We start from the raw sequence: 26,575 nt of genomic DNA on the forward strand, positions 1-26,575 counted from the left end.
CTGAGTGTCATTAGCAAGGGGTTATGGCTAATGACCGCATCTGCCCAGAAAATATTTAGGTTCTTGTCCCCAACACAGGCTACAGAGAGAAAGAACTCAGAGAGTTCTATCCCACAAAGGGAATTTTGGGGGACGTGGTTAGGCTACTTAGATAGAGAACAATAACAATGTGTTAAGACCTTTATTAAAACAAGTAAAAGAATAACAAACATCAAAAGGCATATAGTTGCTAAAACATAATACACTTCAAGGACTCTCTGGTAATATTACATAACCAGAGAATTACTTAACCCAACATACTCACAACCCTTCCTGAAGACCTGATGTTAGGAAGCATAGGATCAGCCTCGCCTCTGGCATGCCAATGAAGTTGAAGGTCCCAGCAGGGAGAGTGTAGAGCAGCTAAGCTATGCTATACAACTAGGCTAGCAGCGTAAGTGGTAGAGAGAGCTAGAGTTCAAAGAATGTAGAACTGAAGAAGAACTTCACTGAGAAGATTTTAAAAAAAGAAGAAGCCTAAGGAAAAGAAATCTAAAAGAAGAAAAGCCTAAAAAAAGAAGGATCCTGACTAACTTGAGCAATATGGATATTTATATGGTCTTAGCATTGCTTGATTCTGACCGAACGTACTATGACCATAATTTATTTCTACACCCTAAGAATTTATGGGTACTCTTATTCTATAGGTTAGTTGATTATGATGCTTACCACTACATATTCATTAGAATTATCTGATCCCCAAAAACATTGCCTCTGACTCTTCCAATAACATCTTTGCTTTGTTGTCTCTTTTGCGGTTACTGACTGAATCTGGTGTCAGGCAAACTAGCTTAAAATAAATGGTTCCTCTAGTTCCCAAAACTAAGCGACTTTTGGGGTGAGCAAGAATTATATCTGGGATAGAGATTGCTTATGCAAACTTCTTACAATATACCTTAGCTGTTCATACAGGACACAGGCCTGTAGATTTCTTGCATTACAGCTTAATACCATAAATCTATAACATAATATCTACTATAATAATAATACTGGCTGGACAAGGGGTTTGGAGTAAACTAGGAAAGGCTGGGCAAAGAACTAGGCAGAACTGGGCAGAACTGGGCAAAGAACTGGGCAGAACTAGGAAAGGCTGGGCAAAGAAAGTAGGAAAGGAGAGTCTGGACTAGTGAGACTAGGATTGTTACAAAAGGAGAGTGGGACTGGGACAAAGAATGAGAGTTGGGGAAAAAACAGGACAGGGATAGGGTGGAGCAGAAGAATCTGCTCCCATTAGATCATACTCCCCTCCAGAACTGAAGAGTCCTGAGTCTCTCCATTCCCCAGCTATGAGCAAATAACTGTGAAGCCTTATGAGAGAGAATTTCTCACAGCTCCATCTAATGCTGGTCCACATAAAGGATGACTTCCTACTACTGCTGTCAGCTACTGTACTCTGTTAGCTCAAGGGCTGCGCTATGGCTCAAAGCTCCAACCCTGCTTATTAATGAGGGGGCTGTGAATATAATGGCACAAGATAGATTCCAAGGTTTTTTCCATTTTTTTTAAACCTAGAAATTTCTCTCTCTCTCTCTCTCTCTCTCTCTCTCTCTCTCTCTCTCTCTTACACACACACGAAGTTAAAAGAACTCTAAGAACACTCAGAAGTTAGGAAACGCGAGAGTTCAGGCTACTTGCACAGCTTTAATTTGGCCCCCTAGTGTGTATTATGAATTATGAAACACTCTTCAATTACATGATCACTTACTAGCTTTTCTGACAGGACTTCTGCCTCGTGGGGTTGGATGAGGATGAATCAGGAGTGTGTAGTGAAGGAGACTGTTGTCTGTAAGACCCCTACTTTGCTACAGAAGTTGGAAACTCAGCAGTGAAAGAGGCAGAGGGTTTCAGAAAGAGAAGGGATGGTCGTATGATAATGGCAGTTGAATGATGCCTTAGAGAAGTGGATTATGTCATTTCCTCTGCCACAGACTTTCTATGTGATGCTAGTCAAGTCACGTAAACCAATCTTTTCCCAAGTGGCCACTCAGTGTGTGCTGTTCATTTTCTGAGTGCTTGATCCTGCTGCCTGATCTGCAAAAGTACTGAGTGCTCACAACTGTGATGAAGTCAGTGAATTCAGTCCTTTGAACAGACAGGGTGCTATGCAATGCTAAGTGCTCTGATGAATCAGCTTTAAAGCATCTCAAATTCGGCCCCCAAATTACTGGATACTTTGAACTTTAAAATCTCAGCACCTCAGTTCCCCATATAAGAAATGGAAATAACACCAGCCCCTTATCCAGGGGACTTGTGAAAATTAATTCAAGTTTATAAAGCACTTGAATACTATAGTGATGAAGGCCAGAGAAAGTCCCACAAGGAAATGAGGGTATGTCTACACTACAGCGCTAATTCGAACTAACAGATCCAGACTAAAAAACTAGTTCGAATTAGCGTTTTGCTAATTCGAACTAGCATGTCCATATTAAGTGGACCCTGAACCGGGGTTAAGGATGGCTGGAAGCAGTGCCGGCAGGGCATCAGATGAGGACTTAGAGCGTGGAGCTGCTGTCTCAGGCTAGCCGAGGGCTGTGCTTAAAGGGACCCGACCCCCACCCCGAACAGACAGTTCTCAGGGGTGCCCCGCTTGCAAAGCAGTCCTGGCTTGGAGTGCCCGGAGTACCCACACTGGGCACATCACAGCACTCGGCCATCAGACCGGCTGCACTTGCCGCAGGCTGCCATCTGGGGAGAGGGGGCAATTGGGGGGCTGCAGGAGAGCTTCCACCCCCAGAAGCCCGCAGAGCCACCCCAGTACTCCCCATTGAGAGCTCGTACCCCATTCCTCCCTCACCTCCTTCCACTTACCCCTCTGTAGCCCCCCTTCCTGATGTACAAAATAAAGGACAATTGTGTTCAAAAATAGAATCTCTCTTTATTGAACAAAACTGGGGGAGACTGGGAAAAGGAGGTGGGAGAGGGGAAGAGAGAGGGTGGGAGAGGGGAGGGCAACTACAATGATGAGGGGTTTGGAACAGGTCCCATATGAAGAGGCTAAAGAGACTGGGACTTTTCAGCTTAGAAAAGAGGAGATGGAGGGGGGATATGATAGAGGTCTATAAAAAAATGAGTGGGGTGGAGAGGGTGCATACAGAAAAGTTCTTCATTAGTTCCCATAATAGAAGGACTAGAGGACACCAAAGGAAAGGAATGGGTAGCAGGCTTCAAACTAGTAAGAGAAAGTTGTTCTTCACAAAGCAAAGAGTCAACCTGTGGAACTCCTTGCTGCAGGAGGCTGTGAAGGCTAGAACTAGAACAGAGTTTAAAGAGAAGTGAGATCAAGTCATGGAGGTTGGGTCCATGGAGTGCTATTAGCCAGGGGGTAGGAGTGGTGTCCCTGCCCAAAGTTTGTGGAAGGCTGGAGAGGGATGGCACGAGACAAATGGCTTGGTCACTGTCTTCGGTCCATCCCCTTCAGGGTCTCTAGGGTTGGCCGCTGTCGGCAAACAGGCTGCTGGGCTAGATGGACCTTTGGTCTGACCCAGGATGGCCATTGTATGCTCAGGGCTCAGGGTCGGGGGTCTCAGTGGACCACCTTGATTTTCATGCACACCTGCTCCTGGGTGGCCAGGCTGGCAGCTCTCCTGCCCTAGACGGCCGCTTTCCTGTGCCTAGTGCAGAGGTCGTGGACGAGGTCCACGATGTCCGCACTAGACCAGGCGGGTGCCCGCCTCTTGCGGTCCCGGGCAAGCTCCCAGGAGCCGCCAGCCTGGTCCCAGGAAGAGGGGGAGGGCTGGGGGGAATCGGGTGGCTGGCTCGAGCCGTGCCAGGTGCAGGGTCTGCTGGCTGGGTGCTGGCAGGCTTGCACCTGGCACGGGCACCGTAGCCAGCCCGTGCCCCTTTAAGGGGTCCGGGGCCGGGAGGGGGGCAGACAAGTTTCCCTGGTGTTGGCCAGAGTGGCCACCAGGGAAACCTGGGGAGGGCTAGCCTCCCACTAGTTCGAATTAAGGGGCTACACACCCCTTAATTTGAACTAGTAAGTTCGAACTAGGCGTTAGTCCTCGTAGAATGAGGTTTACCTAGTTCGAACTAAGCGTTCCGCTAGTTTGAATTAAGTTCGAACTAGCGGAGCGCTTGTGTAACGCCTATCAAAGTTAATTCGAACTAACGTCCGTTAGTTAGTTCGAATTAACTTTGTAGTGTAGTCATACCCTGAGTTATTCTGTCTTCAGAGCAGGGATTGAATAATAGACAGTGAATAAAGAATTGGGGCTACATATTGAACAAGGAGAAGAAAACAAACTATTGAGTAAATGATCATTAATTGAACATTGTGCACTGAATAAGGACAAATGCAAAGTACTCCACTTAGGGAGGAACGTTCAGTTTCACACATACAGAATGGGAAATGATTGTTTAGGAAGAAGTACTGCAGAAAGGGATCTAGGGGTCATAGTGCGCCACAAGCTAAATATGAGTCAACAATGTGACACTATTGCAAAAAAAGAAAACATGATTCTGAGATGCATTAACAGGAGTGTTGTGAACAAGACATGAAAAGTGTTGTGAGTGTAATTCTTCCGCTCTATACTGCACTGATTAGGCTACAACTGGAATATTGTGTCCAGTTCTGGGCATTACATTTCAGGAAAGAGGTGGAGAAACTGGAGAGGATCCAGAGAAGAGAGCAAAAATGATTAAAAGTCTTGAAAACATGACCTATGAGGGAAGACTGAAATAACTGGATTTGTTTAGTTTGGAAAAGAGAAGACTGAGAAGGGACTGATAGTAGCTTTCAAATACCTAAAAAGGTGTTACAAAGAGAAGGGAGAAAACTTATTCTCCTTAACATCTGGTGATAGGACAAGAAGCAATGGGCTTAAATTGAAGTAAGGGAGGTTTAGGTTGGATATTAGGAAAAACTTTGTAACTGTCAGGATGGTTAAGCACTGGAATAAATTGCCTAGAGAGATTGTAGAATCTTTATTATTGGAGTTATTTAACAGCAGGTTAGATAAACATCTATCAGAGATGATCTATGGTGGTTGGTCCTGCCATGAGGGCTAGGGTTGGACTTGATGGCGTCTCGAGGTTCCTTCTAGTTCTAGTATTCTATGATTCTATGATTCTGTGGGTACATCCAAGGATACTTCATTGCTTGTACTACAACTTCTGTTCAGTTCAGTTGGATGCAGTGCCAGGTCTAAGATGCTTGTCCTTAGGCATCTTCTTTCAGAAGACACAATCTCACCATTCATGAGGTGGAGGGATGCTGAAAATGTTTTCTGCCCTAGCCAGCAAAATGTCTTGGGCTCCTCCGGCCGTAGCTCTTTAAAGGGGATAATGTATTCTGCTTGCAGTACTGTCAAAGTTACAGCTTTGCCTTATGTGCAACAAAATCACCTGAATGTAGGAGAATGGGTTCCCCAGAATTTTGTCTATGGCTTGCTTTATCATAGCACTGGAAAAGACCTCAAGAAGTCATCAAGTCCAGTCCTCTGCTCTTATGGCAGGACTAAGTATTATCTAGAAATGTAGAGGTAATTTTCCTTTTAAAACGGAGACCTGAGAGTACTGGAGGAATTTCAAAAGGAATATTTACCATGTACACCTCTGGCTTAAAAATAACATACTATGGGCTTCAGTCTAATACAATAAATAACAGATAATAGTTGAGACAGAGACCAAGGCCTGCAGCTCCCCTTTCTCAACCACTCTGCAATCCCATTGCTGTCTGCATTAAACGTTTTCCTCAAAATTGGCATCTACCATGATGCCTATGCAACATGATGCCTATTCATGATGACTAAGAACATTTGGGTTGATAATAACTGATGTTGAGCCTTCCTATATAACTGAACAGTACTATGCTCTTTTTGGTTGCCACCATATTTCATATTAATTAATATGACAAATAACAGAAATTAAGAATATTAGCTGGTACTATTCAGGGATTCCCCATCCCCAAAATCTCTTAGGTACTTCTAAAGCCTCCACTAATGGTGTTTTGTCACCTCTCAATCCTTAATGTTTATCTTCACAGTACCCCTGTGAGGCAAGGTAGTCCTATTGTCCCTGTTTTACTGAGAGGGAACTGAAACCTAGAGACTAAGAAACTTGCTCCAGGTCATACAGAAGGGCTGTAGCGGAGCAGAGAATTGAATCCAGGCCTCTCAGGGCGTAGGCCGGTGCTCAGAGCATTAGACCACCCTTCCACCACTCTGCATGGCATCACTTCATGTAGACATCTCAGTAACATATTTCTCTGATATGTCCGTTCCATGGCCTTTAGCTATCTCTTCATACAGATTATATCACCTAAGGAAAACAGTCAGTATGCTAGGCCTTCTAAGATGATATGATCATAATAGTGAAGCAGAGGCATCGATCATCAAAGCAGAGTTTTGACTGCTACTGTATGAAATGTATTAAAGCCAAAATCCCAAAGGAAAAAAATGTGAAAAGAAAGAGGTCAGTAAGCTTGTGTCCCACCCCATCCTCATTCACATAGAAAGAATGAAAGATGCCACAACATCCTCTATTATGCAATGGAGAAGCATTTTCCTAGTGTTATCCAAATGAGTAAGGCGTTCCTCACCTACTCCCTTATTGACTGACTGATCCCCAGGCAGCCTCTGAGGGTAAAGCATGCTTTACCGTACCTCATGTTTTATAACCTGTCACTATCACATCAGCAGCATGGGAGAAACCAACCTCAAAGGCACATTCAAAGATTTGGTTGTAGTGACTCTGATAGTGGAGCAGTCTCCTGGGCAGCTAGTTTCCTGTTATTTTTCCATCATTACCAGAGCCTGGAAGGGTAACACCTCCAACTGGGCTGCTTTTCACTGAATGAATGGAGCAACTGAATCATATTAATGTCAACAGGAACTTTTAAAAAAAGGGTTCAGACAGCTTCTTCGTCTAATGTGAGCTAAAACTCTTCTTGTTTTCACAGACTGCTAGCATTCTGGTTGTAGCTGAGGCTAAATCTTCTGGAATCTACAGCTGCGTGGCTTCCAATAAAGTAGGAAATGTTGAAAGAAACATTAGCTTTTATGTAACAGGTAAGATCCAATCCATTCAGTAACTAAATATACACCCTGGTTAGAAAGTCGTATTTGTTAGAATGTGTCATGTGGCTTACAAGTCTCAGAAGGTAGCCGTGTTAGTCTGTAACTGAAAAAAATTAAAAAACAACAAACAGTTCTGCAGTATCTTAGAGACTAACAAAAATGTAGATGGTATCATGAGCTTTGGTGGGCACAATCCACTTCTTCAGATGAATGGAGTAAGGAGTGCAGGGTACATTTGCTCCTTACTCCATTCATCTGAAGAAGTGGGTTTTGTTTACAAGAGCTCATGATAGCATCTACATTTTTTGTTACTCTCTATGGTGCTGCAGAACTTTATGTGGTGTATATTTCCCCTAGGTGTGATATTTATTGTAATGGAGGCAGATGTTAACTAATGTAATATTTTTCACTGCCTCTATGGTGGGTTTCTACTGGACTGCTGGGACTTGGCTGCTAAAAAGGGTATTAGCAGTACAGGGTGATGAATAACAATGATCCATCAATGGGCAGATGCACATTGCTCATGGAAATAATGGTCTCTTGCTATGATTTTTTCTAGTATTTGATGGCTTGTTGTTGGCACACGTTATCTTACTTTATCATTTGAAAAACCCCTATCAGGCAGCAACAGGTGTGATCATACTGTGCATCAGCTTCTGCAAACTATGGCCTGAGCATGCAGCATGTACCCTAGAAGCAGAACTCTGTGCCTGCAAAGAGCCCCATTGAAGTCGAGATTCAGCACAGGCATAGGTATCTGCCTCCTCCAGGAACATGTTTGCAGGACCAGGGTCGGTGGATCACATCTTATCTTTTTGTAGATGTCTCTCTCATTGACACCAATGAGTATTTTGTACACAGATGGTAGGACCTGATGTATTGTACTACCCCCTTTCGAGGAAAATACCATTGTATGATATAGGCCCTATTCCTTCAAGTCTTACACATGTGTCTAACTGTGTACGTGAATAATTCTAGGGATTTCAATGGTGTAACATCACAAATGTGTATAAGTCTTTTCAGAAACAGGGCTGTAATGAGTAGATGCTGTGAGGTCAACGGCTAAGGAAATAAGTGAGAACTCACTAGCAATAGTCAGTAGTCAATTTATCGACTATTACGTATGAAGGTCACCTTGCAAAAAAGCCACTTTCTGGTTGAAGGTTTTGTGTTAGCTGTGGCACCATGCATTTACCAAGTATAGACACACTTGTTGCTAGAGTTACCATAATGATCCTGTTGAGCCTTGAGGTAGATTCCAGTGAAAGAAAATGAGTTTTAATAATTTAATATCAAGTACTTTAGAAACCACAGGCTAATCTGTCTTAACACTTTAATACAAAAAATAAGAAACCTGACATAACCTCACAGCTGAAAAAGGACACACTTTCAATTAAGCATGTTTTGTTATTGTTCTTACTCTAATTTTGTAATCTCTTTTGTTGCTGATTTGTTGCCTGTCATTCTGATTAACTTCAATGAAAATAATGTTGGTGCTATACTGCCCTCTGCCCAGTTTTAGGGATTTGGATTTTGAAATGTTCTGATCAGCACTTCCACATTTAGGAACCATTCGCTGTCTGTAAATATACAAGTTCAGTAAGAAAACACCAGAACTTATCATTGGAATGTAAACATAGATAAGTGACACACAGAGAGGTTATTTGTAAAATATGGAAAGGGAAAATATTTACTTGTTCTATTAATAGATATGGCAAGAATATTTGCTGACTAACAGTTCTAGAATAATAGTTTATTTGGTTTCAGGCACTAAATTGTGTACATTTCATTGAAAGCTAAAACCTTTATTCAAACAATAAGACTGTGGTCTCCCACAAATTGGTTTGCTAATCAGTCTGTTATTATCTGTACATATGTCGCATACAGACTTTACATACTACCGAGGCCGTGAATGGAAGCCTTTTTGTCATCAGTCTGTGTACTGGGACTTGCTTTTTTAATGTGCAAGACATTGAGTTGTGTGCTCTAGCCCTATCTCTTTAAGCACCGGCTCTGTGTGACAGTCTAAGGCCAAGTGAAAAAGGTTTTTTCATGGTCTCATTTATCACCATAATACCTGACTGTTTAACCTCTTCTCTTGCTCTCCCACCTCATTGTCTGATACGAGAGCATGAGGACATACATTGTCATATTTCAGGGTGGGAACTGATTCTTAGGTGGAGTCAGAAAAACCATTGACTCATAGAAATGTAGGACTGGAAGTGACCTTGATAAGATATCCGGTCCACTCCCCTACATAGACTCAGAACTAGGTATTACCTAGATCATCCTTCACTGGTGTTTCTCTAACCTTGTTATTAAAACCCTCCAATGATAGAGAGTCCACAACCTCCCTAGGTAATTCGTCCAGCACTTAGCAACTCTTATAAATAGGATTTCCCCCTAATATCTAACATAAATCTCCCTTGATTCAATTTAATCCTTTTTCTTGTCCTGTCTTCCCCCTCCTTTTTATAATAACCTTTTATATACTTGAAGACTGTTATAGTGTCCCTCTTCACAATTCACTTCTCTAGACTAAATACCTATTTCCAGTCTTTCTTTATAGATCATATTTTCTAGACCATTGTGTTTTTGATAACTTTAAAAGACTTACTCCAGTTTGTCCACTTTTTCCCCAAAGCATGGAACCCACAGCTGGGTATTCCAGTTGAGAGCTCATCAGTGCTGAGTAGAGCAAAAAGAATTACTTCTTATGTAATATTTACAACACTCCTGCTGATACATCCCAAAATTATGTTTGCTTTTTTTGCAGCAGTGTCACACTGTTGATTCATGTTTAGTTTGTGGTCCACTATGACCCCCCAGATCCCTTTCCACAGTACTCCTTCTTAGACAGTCACTACCCATTTTGTATTTTTTGCAACTGATTATTCCTTCCTAAATGGAATACTTTGCATTTCTCCTTACTGAATTTCATCCTGTATATTTCAGACCATTTCTCCAGTTTGTCAAAATCACTTTGAACTCTAATCCTGTCTTCAAAGAGTTTCCCACCTCTCCCAGCCTGGTATTTGTCCTCAAACTGTATGGCTGTGTCTACACTGGCCGCTTGAATTTGTGCAAGAACACTGACTTTGTAATGTACAAAATCAGTGCTTCTTGCACAAATACTTTCATGCTCCCGCTCAGGGATAAGCCCTCTTGCGCAAGAATACTTGCGCAAGAAGGCCAGTGTAGACAGGCACCTTAATTTCTTGTGCAAGAAAGCCCAATGGCTAAAATGGCGATCGGAGCTTTCTTGCACAAAAGCTCATCTAGACTGGCACGGATGCTTTTGCGCGAAAGCACTTTTTGCGCAAAAGGATCCTTGCCAATCTAGACGCTCTTTTGCGGAAATACTTTTAATGGAAACCTTTTCCGTTAAAAGTATTTCCGCAAAATCATGCCAGTCTAGACGCAGCCTAAAAGTATACTCTCTATGCCATTATCCAAATTGTTTATGAAGCTACTGAATAGAACCCAGCCCTCTTCATGATACCATACTTCTCATGGTAGAATGTATAATGGTGGAGAGGGTGGATAGCGATGACTTTTCCCTGTAGGGTTTAGTATTGGTGTCCATTCAAAACTAGGATATTGGAATGGTTGATTTATTGTTTTATGGAAATTGTTCATGGTTTCATTGGTAGCCAGGGTGGACAGGCAAGGTGTGTGTGGGCTGGCTCCATGCCCCGACACTGTGGCAATGGCACATCTCCAGCCCTCAGAGCCGCACAGTGCATGTCCCTGTCTCCCCAAGCAAATCTAAGAGCTGCACAGAGTACTCCGTGCAGGGCTCTTGTGGCAATTTAAAGGGTCCCGAGGCAATTACCCCTTTTGGGTCCCGCCTCCCATCGTTGGTAGGCCTGTTAGCAGCACCTTTTTTATGTGGGATAGTGAGACTGATATAAACTCAGCTTTCAAATCAGTTTTACACTATGCTTCACTTGTCCTTTGGACTCCCATCATTTCTTGACACTTGAGTTTTGTGACCTATAAACTCCCATTTGTCTACTGACATCTGGTTGCTTTAATTAAACGCAGATTGTGCTAGCTGATGTTTGCACATTGAAATGTGAAGTCAGGCTTGTTCTTCTCTCCCCTCTTACAGCGCTTCAAATTCAAAAGACCAAAATTTTTCATTTGGATTCACACGTGACTCAAGCAATTATGCTCTTTTAGGCTGAGACCATTGTTCTCGCCAAGTAGCATTTTATACTCAAGTCAACTAAGGGACTTTGTGTGTGTGTGTGTATGTGTTTGTTGAAAAACACACTTGGGAAAAAATGACAGTCCAAAAAATGCTGATGGGTGTGAACAGACAGACAGGAGACTGAAAAGGATTTCCTTCTAATTTATTCCAAACAGATACTTCAGGGCTGAGGAGACCACTGGAGATTTGTTTGTTTTTTGTGGGTGGGGCGGGAAGGCTGTTCTCACTTGGTTCTGACTTACACAAAGACTGAAAGTGAGACATGAAAATATCCAGAGTGGGAAAACATGGCCTCTTTTAGGGTCAGTAGTTGCCCACCCCAGTAATGAAGGTCAGAAAGAACCCTGAATTTAGAGAAGAGCCCAAGCATAATCTAAGCAGACATTTCTCCACCCTCTCTTATATCCCCCTTATTTGAATTATTGTGTGGTTCAATCCTTGTCTTTTAAGTGGGAAGAAAGCTGGTGTTAGAGAAGTGGGAAGAATTAGGAGGCCAGAGAAGGGAAGCTTCTTTACGTGACATGCTCCTCTCTGACAGTGGCTGAAATAGCACCTGGAAAGCTGGCAGAGGCTAGGACTACTCCTGGCAGCACTAGCATTACCTCTACATGCCCTGCTTCCTATAGAGAGGGATGTGGGTGAGGGGAAGCAAATACAAGGAAGTACAGGGGAGAGGCTGGAGATGGTCAGGCAGGGTCAAGCCCACATGTTTATTAATATAGAGCCCCTCGTATTTCTGAGGTTGGAGTCTAATTCCCATGATATCTTTGGGAGATTTAAAAGTGGTGCAACTTTGCACCCCTCCCTTGAAGGAAATGTGATTTGGGATCTCAAGAAGTGAATCAGATATGCCTATGAATAGCTTTTCCTTCCTATGAACGGGGGCACTTTTAGGCTTTGTTTCAATATGTTTTAAAATGTGCATCTTTGTCTTAGTCCATTCAATAACAACAGACATGTACCCTATGCAGAGAAGATATGGCCTATTCCCTCCTGGAAGACTTCCTGGTCATTGGTACTGGGGCAGTCTCAAAATCAGTTCCCGTGTGCCAAATTATACTGCATTGGTTCCCCTGTCTCCAACCTGTCCCTTCCCCTACTTTCTGGGATATTTTGCTGGCACACAGCAGGCCCATGGGCGTGTTGGCAATTACTGAGGGTGAGACAGGAACGGCTTTGCCTTATCTCTCTGGTTTCCCAATGTCACTAGACGTGTTTTATTTTGAGATTCCTGATGGTGCTTGGCAAAGATAAACAAAATCTTCCATCAGGAAACCTGGGAGCTATTTCCACAGGAAGCTTCAAATCACTAAAGTAAATAAAACTCTTTTACATTATTCCAGGCATGTTACTTAGCTCGCCTGAGGTTATTCGATTTGGAGCTAGGTGTCATATATTAGGGGCTTAGAGTCTTTAAACAAAATGATTTGATTGGAATGTAGGGTGTTTCCCCTCAGTATTGTTTTAAAAAGTGTTTTTATTCATTGGTGACATCTAAGAAATGTCCCAAAAGTGACACCATGAAGCTATGTTATTAGCTATGTTATTCTGAGGGCACAGAAGTTTTATATTAAAAATAGGCCATCTTCTGTTGAGTTTCAGGGTGCTCCGTGATTTTGTCTTAAGAGTTTTGCTTTGCTTTTCCTACTCTTTACTGAGCACTGACATTTTCATAAGCAAAACAAAAAACAACACACCAAAAAAAAACCCCCAACAAAAACAAAAACTTCAACCCCTTCAGATGGATACTTTGCTATTTCTTAACACACTGGGTCAAATTCAGAGCTTGCCTCAGGTGGTGTAGTGACTCAGGTAAGCCAGATAGTGTACCTTAAGCAAGAATTGGGTTCAGGTCTGATTATGGCTAATGTTTTAACACAAGCCAGTTACCTCAAAGGGGAGTTCAGCTCTCAAGAGCTCTAAATTCACATTGGTTTTGATGAGATCAAAATCTGGTCTCACATAACCTTGGACGAAACAAATAAGTTGCAGCAGTTGCTAGCTTGCATCAAATACGGCTCAGTAGCTCTTATTTTTCACTCTCATCTCTTAAATTTAAGGTTTTCACAATGTGCTTTTGTGTGAGAGAGGTGAAAAAAGGGCAGACTACTAAGTGCATTACACAATAAGTAACTGAGCACATATCCAATATGATGTAGCAGTTTCTGTTCAACTCATTTTTGACATTTCTGTGTCAACAGAAGGGAGAATACACATTCCTTCTCAGTGCAACAATAAAGATGGATTCAAACCAATGTTCCCTCTAATCTGCTCCATCCATGTGCTCATTTTTTTCCATTCATGTTCGGAGTACATTTTTTATGAGCCCTGAGGCATGTGTAAATGTGCTCCACCACTAGAAACACAAAACCCAGCTGTGGGCGCTCTGCTAGTCAGCTAAGTGGCTCTGGAGTCTCTCCTGAGTGATAGCTCTAGTGCCCTGCTTACAGGGGCCACTTATTCAAACCACAAAATGTAGGTCCCTCTCTGGATTCTGAACACTTCCAAAAGTGGAGGGAGTTAGGATCTGGGATTTGGTATGAGCTCATTTACCCAATAGCTAACCTAATGGATCCATTCAAAATTAATATAAGGAAGTACAATGTTAAATGTAAATCTTCATCAAGAGGAGTATAGGTTTCAGATACATGAGACAAATGCATGAAGACATGAATTACAGTAATTTCATGCTCTAACAAACAGACTGAAGTGGAATCTAGGTGGAATCTAGGAAATAATACCAGATGCAATCCCTGCTTCTGTTATTTCAAGTGAAGTTCACAAACAAAGACTAAGGAAATCAATAATTAGAGAACAAATGAAGCCTGCCACCTCTTGTCATCAAATTGTATAAGTCAGTTGCAATTAAACAAGCAAGAGGAAATAATTTTAAATTAAACCATGAGAGGTTCCATTCTGGAACTATTTTAATTTGATTTTCACGAGAAGCCTTTTCTGAAGCCAATGGCATAATTCATATTGGCTTTCATGGAGCAAGATCAAGCCTCAAAAGACTGTGTAAGCAGGCATGGGCTATCCAGCACTTTCCAGCCCAGATGAACCACAAATCTACTTTTATTTATTATTGGCTGAACTAACAGCTGGTCAAACTACCCATTACAAATCATATTAGTAATAAATTTTGCAACGTTTATATTTAGCAACTTGTTGATGAGCTGATCCCAATTTTCTTTGAATTGGCTCGCTATTTGCAAGTGTTCACTTCGTAGTTTGAATGAGTAATTTTCATCCTTAGACCTGTTTATGATCAAATATTAGCTCTGTGGTTGATCACATGGTGTTGTTTTTGATCGCTGGTTGGGTGTCTGAAATAGCTTACTTCCAGCATGAATTCCCAGAAAATAATCATTAAATCAAAATAATCATTAAGTCTTAAGGATTTGCAAGAGCTTTAATAAACACCCAACAGTTGTCTGAATACTCACAAATAATGAGAAATCACTATAATAAAATATTTTGCTATTTAAACTATTGCACTAGCTCTAGCTGAAACCACCTATTTCTCTCCATGATCTAAGTGTGCCCTCTTTCAATACTGGCTATTTTTTGTATTCTGCTTCAGACTGTCTTAAAAAGATGGGCCAGATCCTCACCTACGTCAAATTGCTAAGCTCCAGTGAAGTCAATGTTGAGATGCCAATTTACACAAGCTGAAGAGCAGGCCTGATGTATCCATTACAAGTGCAGAGTGCTCTCTTTGTTGAGTCATGTGAGAAGAAGAGAGGCAGGATGGGTAATATCTTTTATTGGACCTTGGTGAGAGAGACAAACGTTTGAGCTGCACAGAGCTCTTCTTTGTGTCTTGAAAGCTTGTCTCACTCATCAACAGAAGTCAGTCCACTAAAATATATTTCCTCACCCATCTTGTCTCTCTAATATCCTGGGACTGGCATGACTGCAAATATACTGCATTAAAGAATAGAGACAGTTCAGAGACTAGGAAGAAAGGCTAGAAATTTCAGCAGGAAGCCATTGAAATGTTAGCTGAAAGACTTTCAGGCTAACAGGAAAATAGATGTTATTTTAATTTTGGCACATGAATTTCCTATGAACTAAAAGTGTTCTTGGTTTTTGACAGATGTGCCAAATGGATTTCATATTAATTTGGAAAAAATGCCCATTGAAGGAGAGAACCTGATATTGTCCTGTTCAGCCAACAAATTCCTGTACAAAGACATTGCTTGGATTTTGCCGAGGACAGTTAATAATCAAACAAAAGCAAAAAAGCACATCACTAAGGAATACTCCAATACTCTCATTCTAACCATCAAGAATGTTTCCCTGGAACATTCAGGCACCTATGCCTGCAGAGCAAGGAACATATACTCGGGGGAAGAAGTGCTTCAAAAGAAAGACGTTACAATTAGAGGTGAGCACTGCAACAAAAAGGCTGTTAACTCTCGGATCCTCAAATTTAAAAGCACAAGGAATGATTGTACAACACAAAACAATGTAAAACATTAAAGGACTCATTAAAAAGTCACAGTTGTCTGATATCATCTTGATTTTTTTATTCCAGTTGCTCCCTTTCAGGCTCTGAGGTAGTGCACCTCCAAAAATGGGTATGGACATAGGAGGAATAGCGAAACAAAAGCATAACACACGGGCTTCCAGTTCAGTTCAGACGGTGTGTTCTGCTTTGGCAAAGCTGGTGGAAGTAGGGGTTTGGAAGATCCCCTGTACTGCACTGTGTATGTTGTGTTGTTGTGTCTCTTGCTGCCTCCTACTGAATGATAATGAAAACTTTGGACCAATTTTATCTTCTGCTTTGGTATCAGCTTCTCCGAAAGTGTCAAAGCTGCATAAACTGATTAACTTTAAAAACTGCTGTTTTTGATCAACAATGGACAATTAATAAGTTAACTTTAAAGTGTGGAATGAGCACAATTCATTTTGAGATTTACTGGACTATACGTTTTCATTTCAATCTGATTTTTGTGGATTTATAAATATTGCCTGCTGAGCAAGTTCTAATGCTTATTTATTTGAAATAATTTTTTACGCTAAGTACATTAATCTTATGAAGTATCTTCTCAAGGAAGGCCCTGTGGACACAGGAAAGAAATAAAAATGTTGATATTATGCACAGACGTATCTTATCATTTTTAATCATGAGGATTTCAAAACTGACAGAGATGAATCCTGTTTCTCCAAATAAATCCAGGTCAATTTCTCATTGCTGGGTTAGTCAGTTTTAAAGTTAATTACTGCATGACCGGAAAAGTCTTGTGGACATCAGTGACTGTTCTATGGCTGGCAGGAGGATAAAGGAGTTTGTAATGTCATAATTATCTCATTAAAGTAGCAGTGCTACCCTCAATCCATTTACAAGGCTATAGACATCACAGTGAAATGTCTACTACAGTCTTCAAAATTTAAAATTAAAATTAAGGCCATTAAAATCCCTTCCTTTTGGTGTGCTGATGACAATAGGATTTATTATGGGGATTAAGAAATGGCCACACTACTGAAGGAGAATTGAGGGTAATCTAAGTTTCCTTTCCAGTGTTTCCTTTTTACATGATTTCATTATGAGGTGTTTCTGTGTATTATAAATTCAGTATAAGGAAGAAGTTACTATTTTTAATAGAGCTGATAACTTTATTTTTTTACAATATGTTGCTTTTATAATTTTTTGTTTCTTTTATGACTGATCATTTATATAGGATTTGCATAAGCCATAACAAAACAAGCCATAGTGACCAAAATAGCCACTGCAAAGGAACAAAGTGGGTGACAACATGACAACTCCTTGCTCTTGGGAACTTACCGACTGTTTCCTCCTTTAGGTATTGGGACTGTGTCCCACGGCCAAACTTGTCTTTCACGTGGGAATTGCTTTTGTCAAGTGTGAAAGGGTAAACAATAGCATTTCCCCATCATGCCAGCTTCACGGAGCCTAAAATGCTTAGAAAACAATTAGTAACCTGGAAGTTGTCAAAGTAAAGAAAAGAATAATCATTTAGATCTTGAAATGTCACCTATAGCCTTCTTGTGTACAGTAATTCTTTTGTTCATTATTAGCATGATGACTCCCAGAAACAATGTGTTCTTGCAAAGGAATTTGGGTCTCTTTCTCTTTTAAAAAAAATATGCTTAAAAGGCAAGTGAAATGATAATGGTACTTGCCTTTAAAATGGGCAACCTTGTTCTGTTGGGACAATGCAGGTCTCCATCTTTATGGGGCTGTCCTTGAGAAAATTTTGCTGGCCTGGTTGATTGCAATGACAGGACTTTACACATTTTTAATGGAATCAGAAGCCAGAGTGTGGTAGCCTATAGCAGTTGGTTGCTGGTAGCAGCCAGGTGATATGAGCCTGGGTCACAAACCAATATTGTGATTAGAAACTGTCCGTCTGTGGGATTGCTAAGTGGTTATGTATGCCATATCATGTAACTCACATACCTACTGGGTGTGGTGTACTGACCCATCTAGTGGCACCAAGACCACTGACAGAGAAAATAATGAGTCTGCTCTCCAGCTTTAATTGAGAACCAGATGGCTTTTATCTCATGCAGTAGAGGCTCATGCACTAAGCTTCAGAAGTCCCAGGTTCAGTTTTGCCTATCGGCATTATAATTGCCCTTGGGGACATCTTGATAGCCATCAGGGCCGATAGCCACCGTGGTCCCCGGGGCAAAGTGTGTGGGGGAGCTGGCTTCAGGCCCCTAGAAGGGGCAAGGCCTTGGGCATATGGAGTGGAGTCAGTGGCAGATAGCCCTCAGCGCTGCCCAGACCATGGTGCATTTCCCTTCCCCAGTCTCAGAACCACATGGAATGACAGAGCACCGCTGCAGTGGTAATTGAAAAGGAGGCGGGGCTCTGGCCATCACTGCTATCATAGTAGCAGTGGCAGTGGTGACTGGGAGCCCCGCCCCCTTAGAATCTCCAGGCCCCGGGGCAATTGCCCCTTCCCTGACTCCCTGGCTGGCGGGCCTGTTGTTAGCCACTCCTAGTATGGTGTTGGTCAAGGCTCTGAAGAGCTTTGATGCTTTACAATGGAGTGTTAGTGCTCCGTAGCTGCCAGCATGGGAAGGGATGGAAAACCCTCAGTGACACTGTGTAAGGGAAAGGGTTCTGCATTTGGTGACAAGATAAAAAGTTATTGGCAGTGTTGATCTCATCAGATATAAGTGAAGAATCATGTGTATTTTCTGGCAGTTTCTTTAACTGCCTCAGAGTAGCATATTGGAAAGAATAATTGTGTAATTTATATTCTTTTTTGAAAAAAAACTGTTAAAATGCAACTGTGTATTTATATTTTCAAACTGGTTAATAAAAAAGCAACATAAGTAACAATAAGTGTACTAGGATAAAAGTATGTGAGGTGAAAATTTATATAAAGAGTGCTAACAACTTCTCATATTTTCCCTATTGCCAAAGTTGGCTTTTGAAATAGGGACTTTGCTTTCTCACAGTCGCAGGGTCACTATGAGTCATTGTGCTCTGAAATTGTAAGTCCATGCTCTGCCTTCAGTGACACTCCACTGGGCCTAATTCTGCTGACAGTGAAGTGCCTCAGTCATACATGAGGGCAGGACTGACCCATCAGCCCATGTTTATGACCTCACAGTGAGACATGCTGGCTAGGTTGGTAATGTGCAACATTCTGCACGATGGATGAGATTTTTCAAAAGTGCTGAGCACTGACTTAACTTTGCTCCTACTGAAAACAATGGGATTTCCACAGGAGCTGTATTGGGTCAGTGCTGTTTACTTTTGAAAACTCCACCTTTGGGCTTCACTACAGCATCATACAGAGAAGCAGGTGGTCTGAGAGAAAGTAAAACTTTGTTTTAACCATGTCCTTGAAAGCCAACTGACTACTGAAAATAAATTATTATAAATATGTGAATGATAACTGGCTCTAAGTTTTAAGCAAGCAAGTTTTGCTCACTATGAAAACCCATCTTTAGTGTATGGATATAAAAAATTAAAATTAATCAGAAATAACTTACAGAATGTGTGGTTTGCCTTTGTTCTGTCATCTGGTCACACCTCAATTTGAATGAACTGGTTTTGTTGTTCTGTCGGGATTATTTCTAAATGGAAAGTCGGACCAAGCAGCTTAAATCTGTCAGCTTTTGTGTGTGAACATATTTTTAAATCAGTACCATTTCATAGACAGCTAAGTTTGATAAAATGGAAACATAATGTAAATATCCAGAGTCCATAGATGAAAAGGGGGCAATCTTGTTGGGTGGGGAGAAATCCTTGTTGGTGTTAATGTCAACTTTACTCACTGGCTTTGTTGTTTGTTGACAAGAAGAGACTATTTGTCACACTATAAACATATAAGATAATGGTCATTGGTCCATGGAATTTACAGCCTACCTTGGACTTCCATAAAAAATCAGACACAGATGGTTCATAGATATGTTGGAATTGATTTCAGAGGATAAAAGTCTAGCAGGGATCATTCATTTCAGAAATTCTGAAAAGTTTTCAGTGCTTTTGGGTTCATGCACATTATATGAATGGATTAAGAACTAGTGTGAAAGTGTACTGGAGAGATTTTAATCATGTCAGATAGCAGTATCATAGTGGAGATGGAAAGACCTGTTGGATCATGAAGTCCACTCTTCTGAAAGAATAGCATTTAATACTCCCACCAAAGGCTATGTTGGATAATAAACTCATGCCATAATTGATCTTAGCAAACAGAGATATATTACAGTGAAAACATGAACCCTAATCCTGGAAGTTACCTTTCAGAGAAAGATTGCAGCATCCACCAGTTTCTGTGGGAACTGGGAATACAAGGAACTCAAACACAGCATTGTGCAGGAATGCACAGCACTCAGCGGGATCAAAGTGCAAATAGAACAATACATAAGAAGCTGCAAATGTGGTAGAAAAGTTGTTGCTGTATAATCACCATCAGTTCTGGAGGGATCCTCCTGATCTTGGTCTTAACAGCTCTCAACTTTTTGCAAGAAGGAAGAGGAAGGTGAATTGCTTTGGAGGTGGGGTGGAAACAACATCAGGATTGTCTGTGTGCTTTGGATGTCCGGGGATGATTTCATATTGTGCTTGTTGAACTTTAGGGGGAGGGTCCCCCTTTGCTTGGTTGGGGGATGTGCACAATGGACAGAATCAGAACACACTGGGTGTACTTCCAAAGCACTAGCTAGAAAGTCACTGAAATACATTTTGTTTCATACTATTTGAATGAAATAGTAAACATAGCTATGTAAAATAGGAATTACTTGTTATGTAGCACTGAACGCCAGAACTCATACTTCTGACTCTAGAATCAGTGTTTTAGACACTTGCATTTTGGGAGAGGATAACAGATACATTTCTCACAAATCAAAGACTATTTGTGCTTGTCTAGCTGTCATGTGGGTTTGCCCAGACTCCGGAGGTCAGTTAAACACAAACACCAAAGAGATACGAAGACATGGAGGTGTACAGTTCAATGATTCAGGGCTCACACTCTGGTTTGAAACTAAGATAGTTTACTGAATTGGGCTTATAATAAAACTGATCTTCACAGTGAATAAAGTATATACATTTCATTCATGCACATACTGGTGTATATGCTACATATAACTGTATAAAGCTATCACTAGTGCACGGATACTCTAACTTAAGGACCAGATCCCTTAGAATCTATTTAAAAGTTTGCATGTCATAGTATGTTTCTTCTGAAAATACATAAAATCCTGAGGTCTCATTAGAGTCTTTGCCTTTAGTTTGTAAGTGAATGAATGCAGAAAGACTTGTCTCTTGTTGGGAAATTTTCATTCTGATCTGTATTATAAGCAGTTACAAGTGATGGAGGGAAATTGTCTCAAAAGGAAAAGAAATCATTAAACCACACTACATATTATTTTGCAAGCAGGACTAGCAAGTAGGGGAAATACAAGTGTAGAATTTGGTGGAAAATGCTGACATTTTACAATATCGTTAATTACAATGCAAGAGATTGTTTTAAAGGAATGTAATCCCTGAACTCTCATTTTATTTTGTAGCTCAGCAAGCACCGTCCTTCCTGCGCAACCTCAGTGACCAGATTGTGAACACCAGCCATTCTGCTACTTTAGAATGTCAGGCTCATGGCATTCCCGAGCCCCAGATATCCTGGTTTAAAAACCACGAAGAGATACAGCAAGAACCAGGTGAGAGCTGCAAACAACCTTTCTCATCCTCACTCTGTCTCTCTTAGGTACTTATTACCCTAGTATCTGAGCACCTCACAATCTTTAATGTATTCATCCTGATAGCTTCCCTATGAGTTCAGGCAGAACTTCCTCCATCCCTTCCCCCGCATTACAAGTGGGAGAATTTAGACACAGAGGACTAAGTAATTTGCTAACAGGAAAACCACTGGAGAAGAAGAATTTGGGCTTGGGCGTCTCAAGTCCCAGGCTAGCAGCCAAACCACTGATATTGGGAAACCAGACCAGAACTGGAATTCATCTGCTTGTAGGGGGATCCATTTGTCATGTAGCATTACATTCTATTATGAGAAATTTAGGAGTTGTTCCTTTGTTGGAGATGGACTTGTTTTTTCTGCCATAACCAGAAAAGACCTAGAGAAGGGGGCAGGGGAGGCGAGGATTTAGAGCTGGATTAGCATTGCACGAGGGTTTGAGTTCAAGGCTTAGTTGGGGCTACATGGGCAGCTAAAATGGCACCAAAATCATGTGAAGTAATAACAGGAGACTTCAGCCCCAGTTGATAGGCACCTTGTATGAGGGAGATTTAATGAGATTTCAGCCATATCCCAACAGAACTAGATAATGAGGCTCTATTCGTTTTACGTTGAATCTGTAATCAAAATCATTCTGGTAGGTTTGACTACACGAATTGGAATCCAATCCTCAATCTCCTTTAGAAAAACCCAAGGAAGTTTGAGTTCAAGCTTCTGGCTCTGACCATTTTTCTAGTTGCTAATGTAACAAACATAAGCAACTGGAAAAAAAATCAAAGACCATGTACCAGTAATAATCACCAGACCCCAAATGCTGTTGCAGTAACAAGACAGACACCAAATCAGATGTAGGACCCAGTCCTGCAAACAGGGCCATTCCTGCGCCCTGGGCATGCACAGCTCCGCCCCCGGGCACATGGCGCATGTGCAGCCTCGTCCCCCCGGCGCACTGCACAGCTTACAGCTGCAATCAGGCGCATGGTGCCTGATTGCAGCTCTAATGGGTGTCACACAGCCTCCCGCCCCAGGCGCGTGGTGCCTGATGGCAGCTCTAAGGGGCACCACGCAGCACCCCTTACAGCTGCCATCAGGCGCCCCCCATATGTTGGCGCCCTGGCTAGCCCCCTCCCTCCCTTAATCTGGCCCTGCCTGCAAATACTTAGTACTGAGCACATGGTACTTCAGTGGTACTACTAATCATGTGTTTAAAGTTAAGCATGGTAAAGTGTTTGCCTAGATCGAAGTCTAAACCCAGTACTAAGCATTAAACCAAGAAATAAAGCACTTTCAGGACTAGTCCAATAGGAGGAGCCTTCTCACTAACATGAGTAATGTGTAAACACCAGTTTCCTCCAGAGCCTCGAAACCTTTCAACACCTTGTAACTCTGAAACAAACACACAAAAATTAAGGATCCATCCACTTCCTAGTGTATTCTGTAATGTATGGCTAATCCCTAACAATCAAAAGAATATTGTCTTACATAATTAGTTGTCTGTTATTATACTACAGATCCCACTCATTTAAAAATCGTTTACCCCACAGGAATAATTTTAGGGCCAGGAAGCAAAATGCTGCTTATCGAAAGAGTCAAAGTAGAGGATGAAGGATTTTACCAGTGTATAGCCACCAACCTAAAAGGATCTGTGGAAAGTGCAGCGTATGTCACTGTACAAGGTAAAGCATTGCATTAGATGGAAACGAGAAAAACTGCTCTAAGTTCTTGTTCTCTATTTGATTTACTTTTCCTCTTTCTCCCTGTTATTTTCTCTAAGCCACTTATAAGTGGATTTCTTGCTCTGACTAGGAAGGTAAGTGGCTTGTGGATCATGTGTGATTTCTGAATACAGCAGTTTGAAGGAAGTCTTTGCAAGAGAAATGCACCAGATTGGAAAGGAAGCCAATGGGAAATGCTCACTGTGTTTATACTGACCTAAAAATAATTGCTGCAAACAAAGAAATAGAGGGTCACTGTAGCAGATAAATGTAAATTTAGCATAAAAAGCTCTGCACATTCATTTTTTTAAATTATTTCAGAAAACTATAAACTGGAATGAGACTTTTTGATATTTTCATTTTCTGAGTTGTAATATAAAATGGACTGATAAGTCCAGCTATGAAGGCTTTCTAGTAAAGACAAATACATCTTTTGGAGGTATTTAGTATAGGAGGTAGGGGGTTGTTATTCTTCCTCAGGTAACTCATGCTATTCATGTGATCGTACAGTCTTTTTTTACAATTCTCTTGGCCTCAATGGTGCCTTGTGGCAATGAGTTCCACAGGCTAATGGTGCATGATGTGATAAGGAAATCAGTATTGGCATGTTCTAGTTTCAAGTTCTTTGCCTTTCTCGGCACATTGGTAAATTCATCACTGTAAAAAGTCAATATGAATGTGTATATATAGGCAGGGCTACATAAAATAGACGAAGGACTTTTTTGCCAGCTATGTTTTGGGGAGTAATTTTAGATGTGTATGGCTATTCTAAAAAAACTCTGTTTTTTGAGTGCTTGCAGTTAAATACACCCTGCAGATTAGCTAATTTGTCTAGATAATGTAATGTTACCTTGTACGGATTATTGACTGTAATTGCATTTTGTTATTTACTGATCACATTTCGTGAGCTAGTTTCAGGGGAAGCAGTGTTTCCTTGTTGCCTTATCCAGGGGAGAAGGGGAAGCTAGTGGATTCCTGTCTGAATAAATGTCCTTCATGGATAAGAGAGAGAGCTTTTGGATGGTTCTGACCAAAAGCTTTAGCAGAGTAGAAGACAGGGGCCAGTGGCCTAAAGATTCCCCAGCACTAAGGTCTAGAGAAGGAAAGAGAGAAACAGATCATTTAATCAGGCCCTCAAAACCAGGCTTAGGGTGAATGCATCTCCACCCTGTCCCTCCCACCCTTATGAAATCTCTATGGTCTCAGCAAGGTGAGATGAAGAAGGATCCCTGCCCTTCAGCTCTTGGCAGAACTTGATCAACTGTCCCTCTTCCGAAGGACATGGAATTGCAGCCACTCACTCAGCTTTGGTTCTGGGGAATAGAGATCTGGGCTCATCCCTAGTTGTTCCTGCATTCTCAGACATGCTCAGTGGATAATTTCTGCCCTTGTTACAGAAAATACGGTCATTTTCAATCTATATACAGTAGCTCGCCAAGTACAGAAGAGCATATGAAAGTGGGCAAATGCCTCCTGTCCAGGGCTATGTTTAACAGATGGGACAAATGGTTTGCAAAATAACCAGGAAGGAAACTGTCTGCTCTTTTTATTTCCTTTGAAAAAAAGTTCTTATACTTATAGATAATACAATGTGTTATTTTTGTATCAGAAAGGGAAGAATGGACTTTGGAATCTGACAAAGTTTGTTAAATATTCACCTTCCTTGTTTAGTTTGGAAGCTACATATGTAGGATAGTCAGTGGAAGAGGTGTAGCCATAAAATGTCACCAGAAGCCATCAATTCACCTTCATCTTAAGGGCTGAATGGGCAGTAGGAAATAATTGAATGGAAATAGCAAATCATAGTGAGGCACCTGCACATGGAGAAAAAGATCCTGCAGAGAGTTTTTTGTGGATGTTTGCTCAGGAAAGAGCACAAGTGACTTATTGCTGCTTACATTTAGGGGTCTGCCACTTGTCACACGGAGCCAACCACCAATTGGAGAGCCGTTTAATAAAGCCCTCTCACTGAAGTTTGGTTCTGCAGGTATTATGCCCTGCAGAGGGCATGTCTCAATTAAGTAGCTAATATGACTGAGTAGGATAATGTAAAAAGGTGTATAGGTGTAAAGGAAGGAGCTAGTTTTACAATTTATAACCAGTTCAATTCAAGCTCCCATCCTAATAAATAAACAATAATATACCTTGGTTTAAAGCTTCCCCTGGACAGTTTTATATCACAGAGAAGCTATTAACTGTGCTAGACTTTATTAGTGAAAATAGTTTGCTACTTGCAGATTTTATATTGACAAACACATTACAATAGCTTGTGCAGTAGGAGCCAAATCCAACACTCACTGAAGTCAATGAGAGTGTTTCTCCTAACTTTAATGGGAAGTGAAACTAGCCTGTGGTTAGAAATTTAGTCACTAACATTTTGTTTGTATGACTATGAAATAAAGTCGGTAAGTGTGGGGATGGTCATTTGTCTGCTTCCATGCTGAAGTGGGGTGTTATCTCAAACTATCCAAACAGATCAATACCTGGATGAGAAAGCCTTAGGAGCTGCTAGAAAGAGTACTGGTGTTTCCATTTTCTGGGCCAGTGCTGAACCAGTGACAGTGTGGCGTTTGTCCTACTGCACTTGTGGATGTGCGGTCCTGCAGACAAGAGATAAAATAGGATGAGAAATGAAACTGAAGTCTTAACTACTTGTGGTCACTGCAGAGATGGTGACTTCTTCATAAGAGTAGGGTTGCTAAATTTGGTAACTGAGCTCAATCCCTGTTTGGATAATGATATTCTACTGAGCTAAATCATCCTTGCAGTTTCAAATGGGTGCACTATCCTTCTTCACTCCACTCTTTAACAGTTGCCAGAGTGTCACGGTGAAAAAGCTGTTGCATTCCACATGGAATTGGCTGCGCTTCAGTTGGGGGTGGCATGTTCCAGTGTTAAGGATTGGTGACAGACATGCTTTCCCCTCCAGCTGTTGCTGAATAAATGTCAGAAGCTATTCCTTGTAATCTGCACAGGCACTGAGTCATGTTCACAGGATACACAAGAATACGGATATGTAAATACACATTCTGGAGAAGGTCCTGTACTGTATTACAGACCAATCTAGCTGTATTAGCCTGCAGCTCAAAGCACATTTGTCATAGTAACATTAAAAAGGAAAAATGAGTAGTCCTGTGGCATCTTAGAGAATAACAGGCCAGCAATGTTCCTCTGTCTTGTATATTGGTGAAACCAGACAGTCTCTGTGACAAAGGATAAATGGATGCAAATCAGACATCACAAATGGTAACACAAATAAACCTGTAGGGGAATATTTTAACCTCCCTGGGCACTCAGTCATGGATTTAAAAGTAGCCATTCTTCCACAAAGGAATTGCACTAGCCAATTACAGAGAAAGACTGCAGAACTGGAATTCATTCACAAATTTGATACTGTTATTGTGAGCT

General features: G+C 41.3%; 1 protein-coding gene across 3 annotated transcripts in view; it reads left to right on the forward strand.

The window, feature by feature from the left end:
• The window catches only part of FLT1 (fms related receptor tyrosine kinase 1), a 161,897-nt gene that overhangs the window by 91,890 nt on the left and 43,432 nt on the right, over positions 1-26,575 (forward strand). For 2 of the 3 annotated variants that reach the window (XM_006138918.4, XM_075919213.1), the window contains 4 exons: positions 6,938-7,046; positions 15,371-15,661; positions 21,271-21,417; positions 22,997-23,128. In XM_006138918.4, coding sequence (XP_006138980.2) covers positions 6,938-7,046; positions 15,371-15,661; positions 21,271-21,417; positions 22,997-23,128 — 679 coding nt within the window. Of the gene's footprint in view, positions 1-6,937; positions 7,047-15,370; positions 15,662-15,811; positions 20,244-21,270; positions 21,418-22,996; positions 23,129-26,575 lie in introns of those variants that run through there. The other variant, XR_012900723.1, reaches the window with a different exon arrangement.

Source organism: Pelodiscus sinensis, chromosome 1 (assembly GCF_049634645.1).
Source record: "Pelodiscus sinensis isolate JC-2024 chromosome 1, ASM4963464v1, whole genome shotgun sequence".
Lineage (NCBI taxonomy): Eukaryota > Metazoa > Chordata > Testudines > Trionychidae > Pelodiscus > Pelodiscus sinensis.